Below are 17940 nucleotides of genomic sequence, written 5' to 3' on the forward strand. Positions count from 1 at the left end.
TCCCGATTCCAACTTACTCTCCTTCATCTCTCGGCTTCTTCATCCATCCCAGTATTGCTCGCTCTGCTCTCTTGTTTTGATACAGTTTCTCTTTATTTTGGAGCCACAACATCATATCCATCACACACTCATAGCTTCTACCGTCAGACATATTCACTATGAAGTACAACACTGCCACCCTTTTCGCTGCTGCTGCGGCTTTGGTGTCCATCACCTCTGCGTCTGACTCTGCCTCGGCTGAGTGCGATCATGAGCTCGGCATTTGCCCCGTGCTGCCAGCCACTCCAGTGCAGATTCCTCAAGACCATGTTCTTGACGACCTTCCCCCTTGTGTTGAAATCATTGTCAGGCATGATAACTGCCGCATTGACCCCGTCCGGATTGGCCCAATCACTTCAGTCATTTCGGATGCTTACCATGAGGCATCTGTTCAATGCAACTGCATCGGAACCGACTTCGCCGCCTGGCTTGACTGCCAGAGCTGCATCCTCGAATCAGGCCTTGCTGAGAACGACGTCAACCAAATTTGGCTCCAGATCTTGGCGGGGGCACAGTCACTTATCTGCAACTCATACCAGCCAACTGACCCCTACGGTCCTACCCAAACGACTCCCGCGCCTGTCTTCACTACTTACAACCCGAACACCACCACCACGTATAATTTCGGCCGTCCCACGCGAGCCCCCTTGGACGCCAATCAGGTCCAACCTCAAGTTTCTTGCGCTGAAGAGGCCAGCATGCAACAAGGCTTCAATGTCACCACAGCTACAGCCTTGCCAACTCCGACTACCGCATTGTTGCCCCCGGTGCTCACAGTCAGTGGAGCCTCCTCACTCGAAATGCCTGGGCTGGCTTTGGCGATTGTTGGCAGCCTTATTCTTGGAATGCTGTGATGAGATGGGATTCACGGTGTGTGGAGATTGTGGAACAGAGTAGGGAGGTAGTGATCGGATAGGTTTCGAGAGTGCCATGATGCTCAGGACTGTATGTTAGTACGCAGAGTATAATTAATATACCTACAGTTTCATTACAGTTGCATAGTATCAGTAACAGGGTGAATCGCAATCACAGCATGCCGTTGCTTTCATTGGCGACGTGACAAAGCACAAACAAAGGGGATCTCTTGGGGGGAAAAAACATTTTGGCTTTATTCGTCGCGGCCGATGGCCTGGTTGTAATTTACATTATCCTCCTCCTCCTCTCTGCTACTATCTTTTATGGCATAAACTCATGGGGGTGGGCGAGCTTCTCCTGGCAGAAGGGCAGCTTGCCAGCGGTCCAGATCTCGTGTTCCTGTTTATTTGTAATGTTAGATGCACGTATTCTAGAGAAATCTCAGGTCGATGGGCGAATCAACTAACAGGCTTCAGAGTCTTCTTGATCTCGGTGTCGAGAGTGCCGCCCTTGAGGGCAATGATCTCGGGAGCACCATCGGGGTCGTGGGCGATGGGAGATCCGCACTCGGAGCAGAAGAGTCGGTGGACGGCGTTTCCAGAGGCGGCGGTGCCGGTCCACTTCTTGATGGGACCGTTGATGGTGAGGGAGGCCTTGGGGACGACGACGACGAGAGCTGTTCGAAGTGAATTAGCATTTGACATGACGAATTGAGCAATTATGCGGTGCATACAGTAGGTGGAGCCGGATTGGCGCTGGCAGTCGTCACAGTGGTCGTAGCCGGTGATGATGGGGGCGTCGACGTCGGCCTTGTAGGTGACGGCCTTGCAGAGGCAGTGTCCGGTGAGAGGCATGGTGAATTGAGAGTTGTGTGGTTTCGGTTTCTATAGAAGCAGAAGAAAAGAGATTGTTAGAGAGTTTGTAGATAATTCGCCAAGATGAAGATGGGCATAAGACAGCTCCTTATAGTAAAGAGAGCTCGTCTCTCTTTAGGAGCTTCATGTGGGCTGGCGGGGTAGCAATAGCGACACCCGGGCGGTTGGAGCGTACCGGATAGGATTTCAGCTTTTGGCGGGGTCAAATGAGGCACGGCGGCGGCGATGACGTGGGATGCAATGAGGTTGTGAGGTGGAGCTGGAGCTGGTTGTTTGCCGGTTGAAGCTTAGTTGGTTGATAGGATTGAAGATGTATTTTCGAAGAGAGAATCGCCAGCCTTTATATCCTCGATTCAAACGCTGTTATCGTGGAATATGGCTCTTCGGACGATCGGACGAAGATACTTTCGTGACCTCATCCTCGGAAAGATGCCAGACGGGCCGGCCAGTCCATGTCATCGCCTTTCCCAATTCACAGCTTCACTATAAGTTTGCCTTCCATGCTACTGGAGCATCATAGCAATCCGTATTGAGCTACCTGCGTGCTCTGTAAGAGGCGCTATCCCCTGTTGACCCTGGCTGCAAGTAATCGGAGCCGCTGGTCTCACCAAACTATTGGCCGTGGCTATTTGTCATGAGCTGTTTAGGGCGAAAAAAGTGGCTCGGTGCTAACGGACCGGCAAACATCTCAAATAACAGAATTTGGAATGAGCTGCAGGACGGGTTATGGGGTACGGGGCCCCTTCGGCCGATAAGATGGAGGCTCCGTTGCCCGTGTTGAGAAGTGATTGCTACCGTATCGCTGGAGTTTCGGCAACTCGTGGTTCAGCATGATGACACTGACGGGGTTTCGGCAACCCAGAAACTCAAATCATTTTGCGGGACTGGGCCTTGATCCTTGTTGATAAAACTCAGCATCATCAGTCTCCCTGTTGCATGAAGAAGAACTTACTATACTCAGGAGAAAATACCACATCGTATCTTGGTAATCCGCATACCTTGGTGATTATACACCGCTATAGAGAAACCTCCATCATCAAAGAGGGGCGGCTATTTGTGTAGGTAGCCACCAGCATTTGGAAATGCCGCACAGCTAGCCCGTTCCATGATGGCGGTTATAGAGTCCTATAAAGGCGGCATGTAAGCGTTCGGTGCAATTGATCTTTTGCATAGTCCCTGCATCTAGATCCTTTATATGCAACGCTAAGTATACCCAGAGTAATCAATGGCATCCATTGGCATCAGCATGATGTTGCCGACCCAAAGGATAGCAACCACGAGGCGACGCCAAAGACGCCCGATAGCAGTAAAGCGTCAATAATCGCGGGTCTCCCAAAGAAAACCCGGTCGGCCACAAACATTCGAGCAAGCAGTGATCGATATGAGGCCCGTGTTTCTTGGCTAGAATATTGCAGCACGAATGCATCCATGGGGGATATGCGAAAGCCTCGAACGTCCTCTGGAGTCGTCGTGGGTCTGACTGAACCTGCCGAAGTCATCGGGCGCGTAATCCTTGCCGGCCGACGTCGCAGCCGCTGAATTGTCTTGAAATACAGATAATCCATAAAGCTTGGCACATGTAACGGCGGCGATTGTTTCTTTAGAAAGATTTTGGGCAGCGTTTCAGGCTGGTCAACCCAGATGGTGCAGCTTTCCGCAAGTTCGCAGAATATAGCCTCAAAATCATGCGCATAATGAACAAATCGAGAGTAGAAGACTGGTGTAAGTATTTTGATCTTCAAGCACTCTGCTTGTTCCGGATGAACCGCTGCTCCTGGGGAGGTGAACGTTTCCTCGCTGCTCTCTAGAAGGCCACTTGGAACATAAGTCACACTCAGCGGGCTTGTCGATTGCTCGACGAGAAATCGTAGATAGTGCCGGAAAATTAGTTCCAGTTTCGCTTCGGTAGTGTCTGCGAGCCTCCCGATGCTATCCTTTAACGGCTCTGGTCGGTACCAGATGTGTAGTTGTTGGTAAAAGAACAAGGATGCCGCTTGTCTGACCATTCTAGGAAATGTCAGAAATCCTACCCAGAACCACGTCAAAACAAATTTTGCCTGTTCCAATGGTCCCATATGTGAAGTGCCAAGTGCTTTGCCTTCGGAATATAATCGAACATCCAGTTTAGGCTGGTCCTTGGACGAGACGAGATTAAGAGATATGTCGATGCCGCTGAAGCCCTCCATGTTACCTTCAAAAGGATCTCTGGCCAGCAAGGAATAAGACCCTTTGCGAGAATTGAAGGGAGACATGTGGAAATCCTTTTTCCACGAAGCATTTACCCAGACAGGTGTCAGTTGAAACCCCTCATTTGAAGTAATCCGCGTGGCATCGTCTGTGGTGTCACGCAACACCAGGTATGGCCGTCTCTCGCCAAAGATGTTATTCATCTCCACAACAACAGCAGAGAGGGTCCAGTCAGGAGAGTATAAGTACCAAAATGAGACAGGGTTGAATTGATATCCGAGAAACTTTGGTGCGGTAACAAGGAAAGCGTGAGGATAGTCCGCCGGATTCGCATCCTGTAGCAATCAGCATATGTTCGCTCATGAAATTTCATGTCGCTGTCAGACCTGAGATCTGAGATAATTATCAAGTTTGGCACGAAGTCCAAGCTTGTTATTTCCTCTCTCTAAATAATCAGCTGCATAAACGCGAAACCAGCTTCTCGCCCGCCAAATCTTGGATAGCCAGGATGTAGAGACATCCGGGTCATCCACAGATATCATTCCATTAACATTACCTCTGTAGCCGATGAGTATCCCCACGGCCAGGTAGAAATAAGAAAAGGCATGTTTCTTAGGGTGCTCTCGACTATGCGTTACGCGACATGGTATCAAATAGGCGGAGGGGGTGCCGCTCTGAGGCTCGTCAACATGCCCCCATTTCCAGATGTATCCAAGGAGCTGAAGGCCAATTGAGACAATCGCAGTCAATACCACGCTGCCAAGAGCCAGCCTAGAACGCGCCAGCTCATAGCAGAGAGAGATGATTGAGCAGCGCAGGTTCCAAGCAAGACATATCACGATGATAACGAGATCGGATTGACGGTGTGTCACATGGTACCAAAAGATCGTAAAGGGTAGCACAAGCAACCAGAAACGGCCCCTGTCGATCCAGTCTGCGACGAATATCACAGAGATGAATGGCGAGTCATCGGACAATCCGTCCATGATACTCGTAGGTTACACGCAGGCACGGCGTACCGATGAATGCTCTGCGGTGAGACAGAAGCGACTGCGGTGGTACAAGCTCACATCATGTTGCACAGTAGAAGAATGAAAGAAAAGAAAAGAAAAGCTACGAAAACATGAGAGATTCGCTCTAGGCCACGACAGAAATTCCCCTCAGAACCCAGGCAATTAATTGACCATCAAGGTGCTTCATCTCCTCAATGTCACAGATTCCTTCTACTGGTACCTCAGTGCCTTACCTGTACTAAAGTTACCTGTAAAACGACGAAGGGCGATTCTTAGTCATCCGAACGGCGGAGATATTGCGGCATGCCGTCATCCAGGCTCGCGGAGCCAATCAATCGCCTTATCTAAGCTGGGGAACTCTAGCACATTCCATGGCAAGGGCGGCGATGCAGCGCCCCACGGAAGCGCCGTGCACTAAATCTGGCTTGCCGATTGAGTCAGATTGCCAGCTTTTGTCCAATTCTTACCTATTCACACCCTTTGAGCAAAGGATATATTAGTACATAGTAGCCAACAGCTGCGCAGGACTAACTTTCATCTTTCAAACTCTTCCATCCATTCTCCCTCCCGTTACAATCGAATCTTTCAGCGCTCGACGCTACAAAAAAAAAAACCCCCCTTCAACTCATTCCCACGCGACAATCTCGAGCATCAACGACCTTTCTGACCGCTTCGCCACATCACATACATCATGTCTAACCAGGACTGGGATTCTGCCACCAAGATTGGAAGCCGCGTTCGCGGTCCCGGTGCTTCGGACCGCGAAACCGTCATCCGAGGAAAGAGTGCGTTGAACGCTGCCCAGAGATCTGGTGCTGCCATTACCACGGAGAAGAAGTACGCCGGCGCCAACACGGTATGTCAAACACCATCAAAGACTAATATCAACTATCAATGAATGGAAAACTAACAGCGAATTCTTTTAGGCCAGCGGTACTGAGGGTCAGCGCCTCACCAAGGTCGACCGCTCCGACGACATCATCAAGCCCAAGACTGTCGGAAAGGAAGTCGGAAAGGCCATTGAGCAGGGCCGACAAAAGTTCGAGCCTACCATGACCCAGGCTGCTCTGGGCAAGCAGATCGGAGAGACAGCCGCAACTGTCGCCTCTTACGAGCGTGGTACTGCCACGCCCGACCAGACCATTCTCTCCAAGATGGAGCGGGTGCTCAACGTCAAGCTGAGGGGCGCCAACATTGGTGCTCCCCGCTTGGGCCCCAAGAAGAAATAAATAAGGAAGAAAAAAACATGTCATTGGATTTTGGAGCATAAAGGAAGAGGCAGGAAACAAGTAATTTGCAATTGGACAAGGGCGACGAACTGCGTGGCTCTCGCCTGATGATTATTATCATCGCGGCTGCGCAAGGGATGCGCGCTTCTGGCGATGAAAAAGGGAGTACAAAGCCGTTTCGATAGATGGGGATATGGCGGTATTCCTGCACGTATAGCAGAGAAACGGGATTGTTTTTGGTCCGGTTTACGCAGGATTTATGGCGTTTTACGTGGTATGAACAAAAAATAGAATTCAGAATGTGGACAAACGCCAGTTTGCCTGCTTGCTCACTTTTGCTTCACTTTTGCTTCACCTGACACAGAACCGTAAGCACTTCTTGGCATGTACTTCAGTGAATGTGTGTGCTCTCAACTCTGCCATGTGATGCACAATTCAAACCATTCCTCCCCATCAATTTACTCATCACCTATCTCTACCTTGAGTACACCTATTTCGAGTACACAAGGTACGACATGGCGGCCGACGACTTCGACGGCGATCAAAGATCTCATCACACCAACGAAAGCATAATAAATCGGAAAAGAGAATTGAAGGGCCTATCTAGTAGCTTCTCATCCAATATCGGTCAACGGATCTCACCCACCCATCTCCCAAGCACCTCCAACAAGTCAAAGAAGGACGGCCGCTCCGTCAAGTCGATCGTAGCTTGGCTCGAATCAGCATCAGCCAATTCCGATGCATCAAAGCATTCTGGAGATGACATCAAATCCGTTCACTCTGTCGGCACAATATCGTCAGCAGGCTCGAATTCATCGCTGTTGAGTCGGCATACAATACCTGGGGCTTCAGATGTAGAGGAGTATTCCTTGACACTGCTCAAGTACAAAAAATACTATACTGAGGTGCCGTTGGGGAGATGCTTGGATGGCCATGGACAAGATGATGCGCCAATTGGAACTGCATCCACCGAGGTTAGTCTACAGCAGCAATTCCACGATTGCAATTTCAGCTACGGCATGTGTTCAGCTTCGAATCAACAGCTATCTGAGTATTTGAAACCAAGCTATGAGGGGGACTCGGCGCTGATGGACAATATACAGCCAAACTCTGCGAAGAAAGGTGGTTATGATTCAGAAGAGCATCTTTTTCATCGAGATCCTGAAGAGGTGCTATCATTTTAGGCAAATGTTCGAGTGCAGCTCTATATCTCGGATGAAGAATTGGAGGAGTAGTTGGATAATGAGGTTAGGGTTGAAGATATGCACCTCTTTCATCCTCTAGTGTATTTTCATACTTTGCAACTTGAATAAGGATGAAATCCATCTTTAAAACAAAGTACACTTCATGCATTTTACTCGCCTTGATATCGGATACCGATTCGTGGTGAGTTTTTGAATTGATATACAGGGTAGAGACTACAACTGAACTAGCACCGTGATGCAGTGGGACTGCGGAGATTGAGAGCTTCTGAGCTTCTGAGCTTCAAGTTCGCTATATTACTACTAATAGTTTACCATATTGCCCATTCTAATTAACATTTCGCTGCATAAATTGGTATTGAATCGTCTATAATTTAGGCCTTGGCACTGTACTTCTCCGCAGCCTTGTCAAACAGACTACTCTTCTCCTCCAGATCCAGTAGAAGCTGATGATTGGGGCTCGCCTTCTTTAGTGATCTGAATATTGTTAGCTGCGAATCCTATAGCAACAGATGGAAGCACATACTCAAGGAGTTCTTCGGTGCTGTTTCCTGAGATAGAGTTCAGGACCACATGGTTGGCAATTCCATCTGCGTTTGTAGGGTCTTTTTGTATAGCCTGCTCCAGGGCAGACTGGGCCTCCTCGAGTCGACCAAGGTGTATTTCGCAAACTGCCTGTGCGATAAGGCTCTGTACTGAGAAAGTTGAGGATCCCTGAGCGAGCTCTTCGTAGACGTAGAACGCCTGCTGGTACTTCTCGCCGCCCTATCACAGACTTAGCATGTATCCCTCGTGACAGTCGGTAATCTCTCTTACCACTCGAGCTCCAACCCATGCCTCAGCCAGGTTCACCAAAAGGCTATCTTGCGCCCATCTTCGTGCAGCAGTAACCTCTTTCAAAGCGAGATCGGTTCGGTTCTGTTGCAGGTGGATCTGGACTATTAAGGCGACAGCGTCCACTATTGGAAGTTGTCAGCTTAATGATCAACACGATGATATTTTAATAGATCTTACAGCTTCCCTGGTGCTGGGATAGCAGCGCAAGCGCCTCCTCAGACTTTCCAGCTGCCTGGAGGACTGTGCCGCCAATGATCTGAACAGTGACATTGTCAGCTGCAGATGCGGCCAGCTTCTCAATTGTCTTCAGCGCCGAATCGGTCTTTCCAAGGTTGTACTCGGCGAGCGCACCAACGGCCTCTAGATCGGGAACGGCCTCGCCCTGAACATCTGCAAGGACATCTTCGGCTTGGCCAAGGGCGAGACGGGCTCGGAGCTGCAGCACTCGCGCGGGCAGAGCGTTCTCGGGGGAGAAGGATGATGTGTCGAAGTCGATGACCTCCTGGTACTGTGACTGGTAGAAGTGGGTGTGGATGTTAATCAATTCGCCCTCTGCAGAATAGGGATCCATTTTGGCGATGTTGCGTTTTGCTGGCTTGTACTCCGTAGAGAGAATAGCATCACCAGCCTACCTGTAGCAATAACTGGCCTTCCAGCTCAATCGCTCCAATCGTGGTGGGGTCCCCTGACAGGGACGGCACCAGCCACACCTCTAGACTACTAGTAGGTGGCTGGTGAGATTTCTTTCGGCCCAATAAACGAGGCAGAAAGCCTGACTCACCTGGGCAAGCCACATTGGCTATCGTAGCCCCAATCAGGAATAGCGTTGACCCTATCGCCCACAAAGCGAGAAATCACCAAACTCTCCCAAATTTCGCTTTACTTTCGGAACTTTGCATCACCAAACACTCAAGTAACGACACCGCACACCGTCGTCAAAATGGTACGTTAATGGGCTGCTGCTACCACTGATCCTCAGTCAATCCCTTCCATACCCGATTTACAGAAAGCGATCCTTCGAATGTTTCGTCCGCACGATGGCAGTCTTCTCGATTGAAAACGACAATTTCTTTTTCGCATTGAATCTCTGTGGAGGGGGAAAAGGCTGAAGAAGATGGCGCTGTCGCCACATGAAAAATTCCGAAACATCAATCATGCCATCGCAAAAGTGGGAAATTCTTTGGCTGCTTGGGACTGGGAAATTGATATTTCGACAAAGACTGCCTTGTGCCGGACAAACCATCGCTTCGACTCGCGCCCGTCAACTTTACACCACCCGCGCGACCATCAGATGGCTGACATTTTCTCTTCTTCGGATTAGGTCAACATTCCCAAGACCCGTAACACCTACTGCAAGGGCAAGGAGTGCCGCAAGCACACCCAGCACAAGGTCACTCAGTACAAGGCCGGCAAGGCTTCCCTGTTCGCCCAGGGTAAGAGACGTTATGACCGGAAGCAGAGCGGTTATGGTGGTCAGACCAAGCCCGTCTTCCACAAGAAGGCCAAGACCACCAAGAAGGTCGTCCTGCGGTTGGAGTGCGTCAAGTGCAAGACCAAGTTGCAGCTGGCCCTGAAGCGATGCAAGCACTTCGAGCTGGGGTATGTGATCCAAGGGACTGGCGGGTTCTCGCGTGAGACAGTGCTGACAATGACTACAGTGGTGACAAGAAGACGAAGGGTGCTGCTCTGGTGTTCTAAATGCGTTGTTCTCCGGTATTATCAATTCTTATGCTTCTCCTGGCGGCATACGGGCATCATGGAACTTGGCGAAGGGGGTACTGGTCCTTGTTTAGAGGACAGCGGCTCATAGGAAACGAATAAAAAGATTTCTTCATGGACCGCATTCACGCGTTTTTTACTGGGATATGCTTTACAGTGTTATGGTGGAAAAGCCAACCTGGGACATTATTCCAATTCACGATGGCCTGGTGTCTCTGTGCTAGGCAACTTTTAGTTCATGGAGGAGGCTCAGACTAGCTAACATGAAAAGAAGCCGAATTTCAGCCTTTTCAGAGAGCTTATGGTTTCCGCGAATTGTTACCGTGTCTCTATTGTCCTCTATGTCTTGTTCTTGTTCTAGATGCTGGATTCTGTCCCGACTTCTATCTAAAAACCCTCGCCGAGCACAATGGTTCGGCCACCACCATACCACAGAGCGCCATTTCGAACATCCAATCCTCTCTCCTGCCCAACAACCCATTCGCCAATGAACTGAGCATCCTGTTGATCCCACACCTCCTTCTCCAGCCAAGCATTGATGTCATCAATAGCTTTGACCCACTTCTCTCTCTTTTCAGGAGTGTCATGCTCGTCGTCTGTCAAATACCGTCCTAGTGTGATATGAGCACTGGGAACCTGATATCGTGAGCCAACTTCAACTCCTGCCTCCTTGACCTTGTCAAAGATGTCTCGTCGGAGGTGGTGATATGTGTAGTCGTCTCCCTGAGTGACAGGTCCATTGGCGGGAGTGTCAGGAGCAACAGGGGCAGGCGAGAGAGGAACTTCGCCAGAAGCAGGAAGAAAAGAAAGGGCAAAGGCGGAGAGATCATATGAGACCATGGGCTTCACGAGACGAGAGCGGTGAGTGTGAGTGTATGAAGCGATGGAGGGCGCAGCAGGGCGTATAATGGACACGAGAGAGTCAATCTCCTGGGGAGTCTTGGAGAAGGTGATTTCAAGGGTCGTCATATGCATCCTGTAGGTGGGCATGAGCCAGATTTCTGAGCGATGCTATTAGTTAAGATGCTAGTAACATCATGGGGTAATCATAATTCAATACGCACTCGGCGAAACTTCTTGAAGGCGTGCCTGAATCTTTGCAGCCAACTCAATGATGTGAACTGGAGGGCGTGCCCAAATCACGAGGCAGTTTCTCTCATCGCGGAAACCGGGCTCGATCTCGGGATTCTCGAGGCGAAGAAGGTACTGGTCAATCACGAGCTCCTTGTAATCCGGGGAAAGAAACTTTTCCTTCTGAAGAGCATTGCGTTTGGTGCGGTGAGCGTGATATAGGGCTTGGATCTCTTCCTATATGGGAGAACAGTCAATTTCCAACCTTGACAAACCACAAATTGAATAATAGACGTTTATAGAAACTTTGGAAATGTCAACTTACAGGCTTGTTATTGCAGGCTTGGATGAAGGCCTCATAAGGATTCTCTCCCGGCTTCAAGACGATGCCTGATAAGTCCTCGAGCTTGTTTTTGGCGTCTGTGGAATACATTGCGCTCCCCATGATTGTTCGATAGTGGGATAGGAATTCGTCTCCAACTCTATGTCGTATGTTCTTTCAGTATTAAGTATATCACGGCATGGGCCTCTTTATCTAAATGTGCTGCGCCCTTGGGCTCTCAAAGCGACATTATCTCCCCGCCTCAGCCTCTATGTGAAGCGCAAGTGAGATGACTAAGCGTCCAATGAGGTGTCACGACGAACAGATTTCATAAATATTCTGGGGTTGCGAAATTAAGAATACGAGACGGGCGGATGTTAATTAAATCTCCGGCCGCGGAGAGAGGCAGTGAAATCAGTTTTTTCTCGTGGAGGGCTAATATTAAAGGTTCATAGTTTAATCGACCAATCTCTATGGGGTATCTTAACCCGGATCAACAGCTCAGCCCTGCTACCTGAAACAAACTCCAAGAGTTGGCAATCTTCGACAGCAACACCACTAGCAAATTGCGATACCACAAAATCCATTCTAGTTCCCGTCTGACCTATTACTACCATAGGAGAATGCCAAGTTCCTGGACCATAAGTGACAGCCTGGCTCTCCGTAGCGATGAAAGCACGGAGGCGCCCGAGATCCGGAAATCCCCTCCCGGGTAGCCCATCGCCAGCCGGCACAGGTAAATCTTGATCTTGAGGACTGGGAGGGAGACTCGGAGCGACGATAACTAGATATGTTGATGCAGTTGATTTGATGGGTGTGAATGTTTGCGCGGTGAATGGGTGCCGCTCGAGATGTCGCACGGTAAATGTGTTTTCCCCGGTGGTTTCAGCGCCACCTCTTGCAGCACAGACGAAGATGCTCATAATGGGCTCTCCTTTGCCGCTGGGCGCTTGATCGTAAAGATTCTTGAGGCGGCTGACATTTCGATACTGGATTGCAGAGCCTTGGTTGGCGGAAAAGGCGTTGGGTGGCAATGATGAGGCGTGAGCGTCGAATGACGAGGGGTGGACGTCGGGTCGTGGATTGGAGATGACGTCTCCGAAAGGTGAGAATGCTTCTTGAGTTAGACGCTCGGTGGTGATTTGTATATCGAGGTCGCCGATGGGAACCTGGATCGCCATGGCGTTGAAATGAGATGAGATGAGATGAAGATGGATCACAGGAGTTGGGATGAAGATTGGGCTATGATCAATATGGAAGAGGATATATAGGTATACTGTATGAGTAGGTAAAGTAAGTGTCACCTTAAACAGTTGGTTAGGAAAAGGAACGAAATCTTGTTAGCGATGACTATATATCGAAGACGAAGCTGCATCAGTGAGGATGAGTTTATGGAGCGTGAAGCCATCACGGAGGCCGGGCGGTGAGCTCCGGTGCCGGACCCGCCCGGAGAAACTCAGGGCTGAGCGGGTGGCGGCGCCTTTTCCTTGGGAAGGAGAGGAGGATTCAATTTCAAGTTTGTACATGCCCAACCTCGCTGTCGAGCTATTATTTCTTTTCATACCCGACATATGAAGCATATTTATGCCTTCTTCATCTTCTTCGTCTTCTTTCACCATATCATCCAACACTCAAACCCCCAACAACAACTTGCCTGAGATGCTCCGATGATTCTTATCTCTGCAAAATCCAGCCAACGATCGGCATGGCTAAATCGCCCACCCCTCCGTTATCGCGGCCATCCGCTCGCTGTTCCCATTCTAACCCCGCGGCCCCACGACCCAACCCTCTTGTCGCTAGCCCTTGTGCGTGAGAAGAGCAGAGATTGGCCCAATGTGCCCAGGTTATGCTCCTAAAAAGTACCTGCAGCGCATGATGGTTGGTGGAGGGTGGTTGCGAGCGCTGCTTTGGCGGGAGTGACGGCTCGCCCGTGCCGAGCGACGAGGATGGCGAAAAAGATGATTTGGGTAGCATCATCGACTAGGATCTCGCAGAATTTGTTTCTCTTCTTTTATTTTTCCACCGTCTTATTCTCTTTCTCTGTGTTCCTGGATTAGGATTTGGTCCTTTTGAGGTTATCTGACCTGCAAATCTCGTCATATTGCTTCATTTACAACACCACGACTGATCGACGCCGAAAGTGGCATTTACAAGCACGATTTTACCGCCCACTTTTTTTTTTCTTTCAACCTGGCGAGGCCGCGTGACCTCGGAAAAATTGCGATAGATGAGGCACGGCAAATCTGATGGCGACGAAGATGAGCCTGGCGAGGAAATCACCATCAATACTCAACTTCGGAGCTCTATAGACCGTAATTCTGTGAGCAGCCATGAGGAGGATGACGCACTCCCATCACCTATTGCTTCCTCTGAAGCTCAGAGTGATAGCAGAAGGCCGGTTGCATGGAGCGAGCTTCCCAGGAAAGACCAGCTTTTTATCATAACAATGGCGCGGATGAGCGAACCGCTTGTTCAAACATCATTACAGGTGAGACTTACACAGGCTCGGCGGTGGCGCGACATCAAGCGCTTGCCTGACGGGGCCATGAATGAAATCCCCCCTCATTGAGACATGTTTTGAAGAATTCACAAACTCACACTAAGACACTGGGTGTCTATTTCTCATAAAAGGCCTACATGTTTTACCAGCTTAAATGGTTTAACCCATCGCTTCCCGACTCAACAATCTCCAGCCAGGCCGGCGTTCTGCATGCAAGTTTCACAGCAGCTCAGTTTCTCACGGCCATGATGTGGGGTCGCATTGCCGACTCGAAACGCGTGGGACGGAAAACAGTTTTGCTGATCGGTTTATTGGGAACGAGTGTGTCTTGTCTGGGATTCGGCTTCTCAACTACCTTTTGGCAGGCGCTGCTGTTTCGGACAATCGGCGGTGCTACAAATGGTAACATCGGTGTTATGAGGACAATGTAAGGGCTTCACCTTTCTTATTTCGTCTCAACCTCGGCGCGACTTGCTATGGATTATACTACATGATGGTATGTTGATGAGTTTATACTAAATGGTTTCGATACAGGATTAGCGAAATTATTCGCGAAAAGAAATATCAACCTCGAGCCTTCCTACTACTGCCAATGACCTTCAACATCGGCGTCATTATTGGCCCCATTCTCGGCGGTATCCTCTCCGATCCGGCCGGCAGTTATCCTAGCCTCTTTGGCAACATCAGTTTCTTCGTCAAGTTCCCTTACGCGGCCCCCAACATTGTCAGCTTCCTCTTCCTGCTGCTTGCCGCTATTGCTGTGTGGCTGGGTCTTGAGGAAACACACGACGTTCTAAGAGATGGGCCTCCGGATTTGGGTACTAGGCTGGGAAAGAGACTGATGGTAAAATATCGAAAGAGGTTCGGGACAACGCCTGAGGCTGAGGGATACTCATCAGTGCCGACATCTGATGTCGAGCTGATTGGAGAGGAAGCACCCTCCACAAGGAAGTCGACGAAAAGGTATACCCAGCGACTGCCTTTCCGTCGCATCTTCACACGGAACGTACTCGTCACGTTGGTTGCGCAATTCTTCCTCACATTCCATGTCGGGACGTTCAACTCGCTCTGGTTTGTCTTTCTCTCAACGCCAACCTCCGAACGGGAGATTCGACTACCCTTTTGGTTTACCGGTGGCCTCGGCCTGCAGCCTCGCTCCGTTGGTATGGCCATGGCCATTTTGGGGTTTATCGGCATCAGCATGCAGCTATTTCTCTATCCGAACATATCCGCGCGTCTTGGCACCATCAGATCATGGCGACTCTTCTTGCTCTTCTTCCCAGTGGCCTACTTCCTCGTGCCGTACCTCTCTGCTGTGCCTAGCACCACGCCGCCTCCTGAAGCAAAGACTGGCATTCTGATTTGGCTTGCGATCTGCGGAGTCTTGTTCTTCCAAGTGACTGGACGGACGTTTGCGCTTCCCAGTCAAGTGATTCTCGTCAACAACTGCTCGCCTCACCCTAGCGTATTGGGAACAGTCCACGGGCTAGGTCAGAGTGTTAGTAGTGCTGCTCGCACCATAGGGCCCATGGTGGGAGGTGTGGTGTACGGTTTTGGTTTGAACAAGGGCATTATTGGCCTTGTCTGGTGGGCGCTTAGTAGTATTGCCATCTGTGCGTGCTTGACGAGCTTGTTCGTGAAAGAAGGCGATGGCCATGAAATTTGGCTCGAGGGCGATGAGGAAGACGAGCCGAGCGCAGATCGATAGATTTAGTGATATTGTAGAGGGGTGATTAGCCAGCACCTTAGTGACTTCAATTCAAGTATCATAACAGAAGCACCTTTATCTACATATGTGTATATTCGTCTATTAGAACTACTGCTACTTCAGATTCTCACTACTATCCTACCCTATCCTTCTACCCATGCCGCCAAATCCATCCATCCGCCCATGATTGCACATGATGCTCCTTTATCCTGTAAACATATGCCGTGTATAAATGCGCTCAGAGTGTCAAAAGATCTTGAAGAGTTCTGAGTGCCCAACTAGAGCAGAGGCATATGTTTTTCTTCAAGGTCGGTAGATATTCCGATTTGACATGCGAACAGAAGTTGTCTCGAATATATTGGTCTCTTTCGGCCATTGGAAGCTTTTCTTTGGCTTCTTCAAGTTTCATGACGCACTTAATAAGACTCCAAAACGGTGTCAAGATAACAAGCAAATACAAAAAGGCGTAAAAAATTTCTAAAGGGAAAGTAGAGGTTAGCGTGTACCCAAACTGCGGCGAATCTTCATCACGGGGAGATGGAGAGTATGGAATACATACCTATGAACACGATGGCCATGTGGACATCTGAAACCCAGAGCTTGCCCCAGAGTATGATGAAGAACTTGGATAGAATAGGCCTGCCTGAGTAGAACGAACGGGGCAGAAGAAGCGGAATCGAACTGATGAGTAGTTCCCCGATATCCCTCAATCTAGATGATTGGGTTTGATCGGACTCGGCATAGACAGGATACATGGCCATATGCATGAGCCAAACAAACAAGATTGCGAGGAAAGGTATATCCCTCCAAGTTTTAATTTCGTACTGGACCGTATCTCCATCTTGGCTCTTAGATTGAGCGCCTCGGCCACGATTTCTCTGGGTCCAAAGGTATATGATTTGCTCCTTTAATTCTGTCAGAAACAAAATCATCTTGTGCTGAATTTGAGTCCACATCAGGCTGACGATGAGGAATAAAAGGCTGCTCAAACGGGATTGCAAGGCTATCGTCAAGGCCGCGACACCCTGCTCAAAGAATTCATTGTCATTGTAGTTTAAGTGCTCCATTGCCGACCAGATGCTCGTGGTACTAGCATTGTTGAAGGAGGAAATGTTGAGAGACATGTTGACTGCCTCTGGAATAAGCAATATTCTGTATACAGTGTGTATAAGTCAATAGGTCCTATTGAGTAGATATAATAAGAGGTAGGTAATATCGTAACGGTTTGAATGATTCGATGATGGAGATGAGATGTAACAAAGATGAAGTTGGGAGAAGGGGAATGCGAGAAAGGCACAATATATAGGTCTTTTTTAAGGCGTAATTAACTCCAGTAAACAAGCAGATGGCGTTACCACTACAATACTTCGATTTACCTTATAGTTTACCACAAAAAGCCATAGTCTGGAGATATCTGAGTAAAGTTCAAAGTGAGTATTGCATCTCTTGAATTATATTTATAGACACTCTCTCTTTATATAAAGTCAAATAGGGAGGGGAATAGACAGTTTAGCTGTAAGGCATGTATTCCACCAGCTCTTTTAACCTCCGGTACTACCGTAAGGTGTATACAATATCTACCTAAAGCGCCACAGCCTTGTTTTTTTTTTTTTTCAGCAAATTGCTTCCATTCAGTAGGTAAGTACTGTTCGTCAAGATCTTTCATTCTGAGTAATACGCCAATGAATTGGGGGGCGGCTGGGCCTTTATCAGAATCCTCAAAGCCAGTGGCGCATGCCTTGACAAACGCACGAGAGAGGCCATCCTTTGTGGTGAAGTATTGGTCATACTTAGATCTTTTCTTGGGTTTCCAGGTAGTAGTAGATACTAAACTACTTGGCCCTCCCTAAAACTCTCCTGAGCCAAAGTGCATTTGTCTTATGAAGCCGCCAGGTGTAAGTTTCCGTGGCAATCATTTATCGCTCCAAGTACTCCCTATCCTCTAATTGATGATTCCATACCAACTATCGGATACCTTAGTAGTACTCAAGACTAGATTATACTTTGGTGTACAACGAGTCTCCTGGTAGATATTCCTTGGATTTGAACTTTGTACACGATGGCCGCCTCGGAAAAAGAGGAAAGTGCCATTGGTCAGGACAGTGCTTCATCAAGCTGGCAGACACATTCTAACTAAATGATGAAGCAGCTAGAGAAAGAAGCTCGTCACTACCTAGTATTCTTCATTCCACCGGTGCGACACGGTACCTACCTAGTAGTGTCTTCAAATTAGACGTAGGTACAACACGCTTTACAACCTGTATATTATTGCCGCCACTGCACATATGGGAAGTGTGAAATCACATAGACCTGCTTCAATCCGAAAGGAAAGTCTGGTTTCCCAACCAAAAAATAATTGGTGGTTGTATCATGGCAAGAAGCG

At 49.0% G+C, this 17940-nt stretch overlaps 8 protein-coding genes across 8 annotated transcripts; 4 read left to right on the forward strand and 4 right to left on the reverse strand.

The window, feature by feature from the left end:
- Positions 1–158: 158 nt before the first annotated feature.
- Positions 159–893, forward strand: T069G_00615 (uncharacterized protein; the record flags this gene model as incomplete). Its single annotated transcript, XM_056167825.1, has 1 exon — positions 159–893. One exon carries the CDS (start codon positions 159–161, stop codon positions 891–893), a length of 735 nt encoding a protein of 244 aa, XP_056033141.1.
- Positions 894–1215: 322 nt separating this feature from the next.
- Positions 1216–1748, reverse strand: T069G_00616 (glutathione-dependent formaldehyde-activating enzyme domain-containing protein; the record flags this gene model as incomplete). Its single annotated transcript, XM_056167826.1, has 3 exons — positions 1216–1293; positions 1362–1570; positions 1628–1748. The coding sequence occupies 3 exons, from the start codon at positions 1746–1748 to the stop codon at positions 1216–1218; spliced, it is 408 nt and encodes a 135-aa protein (XP_056033142.1).
- Positions 1749–3010: 1262 nt separating this feature from the next.
- On the reverse strand, positions 3011–5031 carry T069G_00617 (uncharacterized protein; the record flags this gene model as incomplete). Its single annotated transcript, XM_056167827.1, has 3 exons — positions 3011–4291; positions 4343–4712; positions 5027–5031. The coding sequence occupies 3 exons, from the start codon at positions 5029–5031 to the stop codon at positions 3011–3013; spliced, it is 1656 nt and encodes a 551-aa protein (XP_056033143.1).
- Positions 5032–5660: 629 nt separating this feature from the next.
- T069G_00618 (multiprotein bridging factor 1 domain-containing protein) lies at positions 5661–6198 on the forward strand (the record flags this gene model as incomplete). The annotated part of the gene is made up of 2 exons (XM_056167828.1): positions 5661–5825; positions 5896–6198. 2 exons carry the CDS (start codon positions 5661–5663, stop codon positions 6196–6198), a joined length of 468 nt encoding a protein of 155 aa, XP_056033144.1.
- Positions 6199–7774: 1576 nt separating this feature from the next.
- Positions 7775–8808, reverse strand: T069G_00619 (coatomer epsilon subunit domain-containing protein; the record flags this gene model as incomplete). Its single annotated transcript, XM_056167829.1, has 4 exons — positions 7775–7877; positions 7927–8165; positions 8217–8359; positions 8415–8808. 4 exons carry the CDS (start codon positions 8806–8808, stop codon positions 7775–7777), a joined length of 879 nt encoding a protein of 292 aa, XP_056033145.1.
- Positions 8809–9177: 369 nt separating this feature from the next.
- On the forward strand, positions 9178–9935 carry T069G_00620 (ribosomal protein l44 domain-containing protein; the record flags this gene model as incomplete). The annotated part of the gene is made up of 3 exons (XM_056167830.1): positions 9178–9180; positions 9559–9836; positions 9896–9935. 3 exons carry the CDS (start codon positions 9178–9180, stop codon positions 9933–9935), a joined length of 321 nt encoding a protein of 106 aa, XP_056033146.1.
- Positions 9936–10343: 408 nt separating this feature from the next.
- Positions 10344–12530, reverse strand: T069G_00621 (ureidoglycolate lyase domain-containing protein; the record flags this gene model as incomplete). The annotated part of the gene is made up of 5 exons (XM_056167831.1): positions 10344–10679; positions 10740–10957; positions 11021–11264; positions 11353–11509; positions 11875–12530. The coding sequence occupies 5 exons, from the start codon at positions 12528–12530 to the stop codon at positions 10344–10346; spliced, it is 1611 nt and encodes a 536-aa protein (XP_056033147.1).
- A 1046-nt stretch (positions 12531–13576) lies between these two features.
- Positions 13577–15557, forward strand: T069G_00622 (major facilitator superfamily domain-containing protein; the record flags this gene model as incomplete). The annotated part of the gene is made up of 4 exons (XM_056167832.1): positions 13577–13837; positions 13981–14142; positions 14215–14276; positions 14384–15557. 4 exons carry the CDS (start codon positions 13577–13579, stop codon positions 15555–15557), a joined length of 1659 nt encoding a protein of 552 aa, XP_056033148.1.
- Positions 15558–17940: the final 2383 nt, after the last annotated feature.

Source organism: Trichoderma breve, chromosome 1 (genome assembly GCF_028502605.1).
Source record: "Trichoderma breve strain T069 chromosome 1, whole genome shotgun sequence".
In the NCBI taxonomy this organism is placed as follows: domain Eukaryota; kingdom Fungi; phylum Ascomycota; class Sordariomycetes; order Hypocreales; family Hypocreaceae; genus Trichoderma; species Trichoderma breve.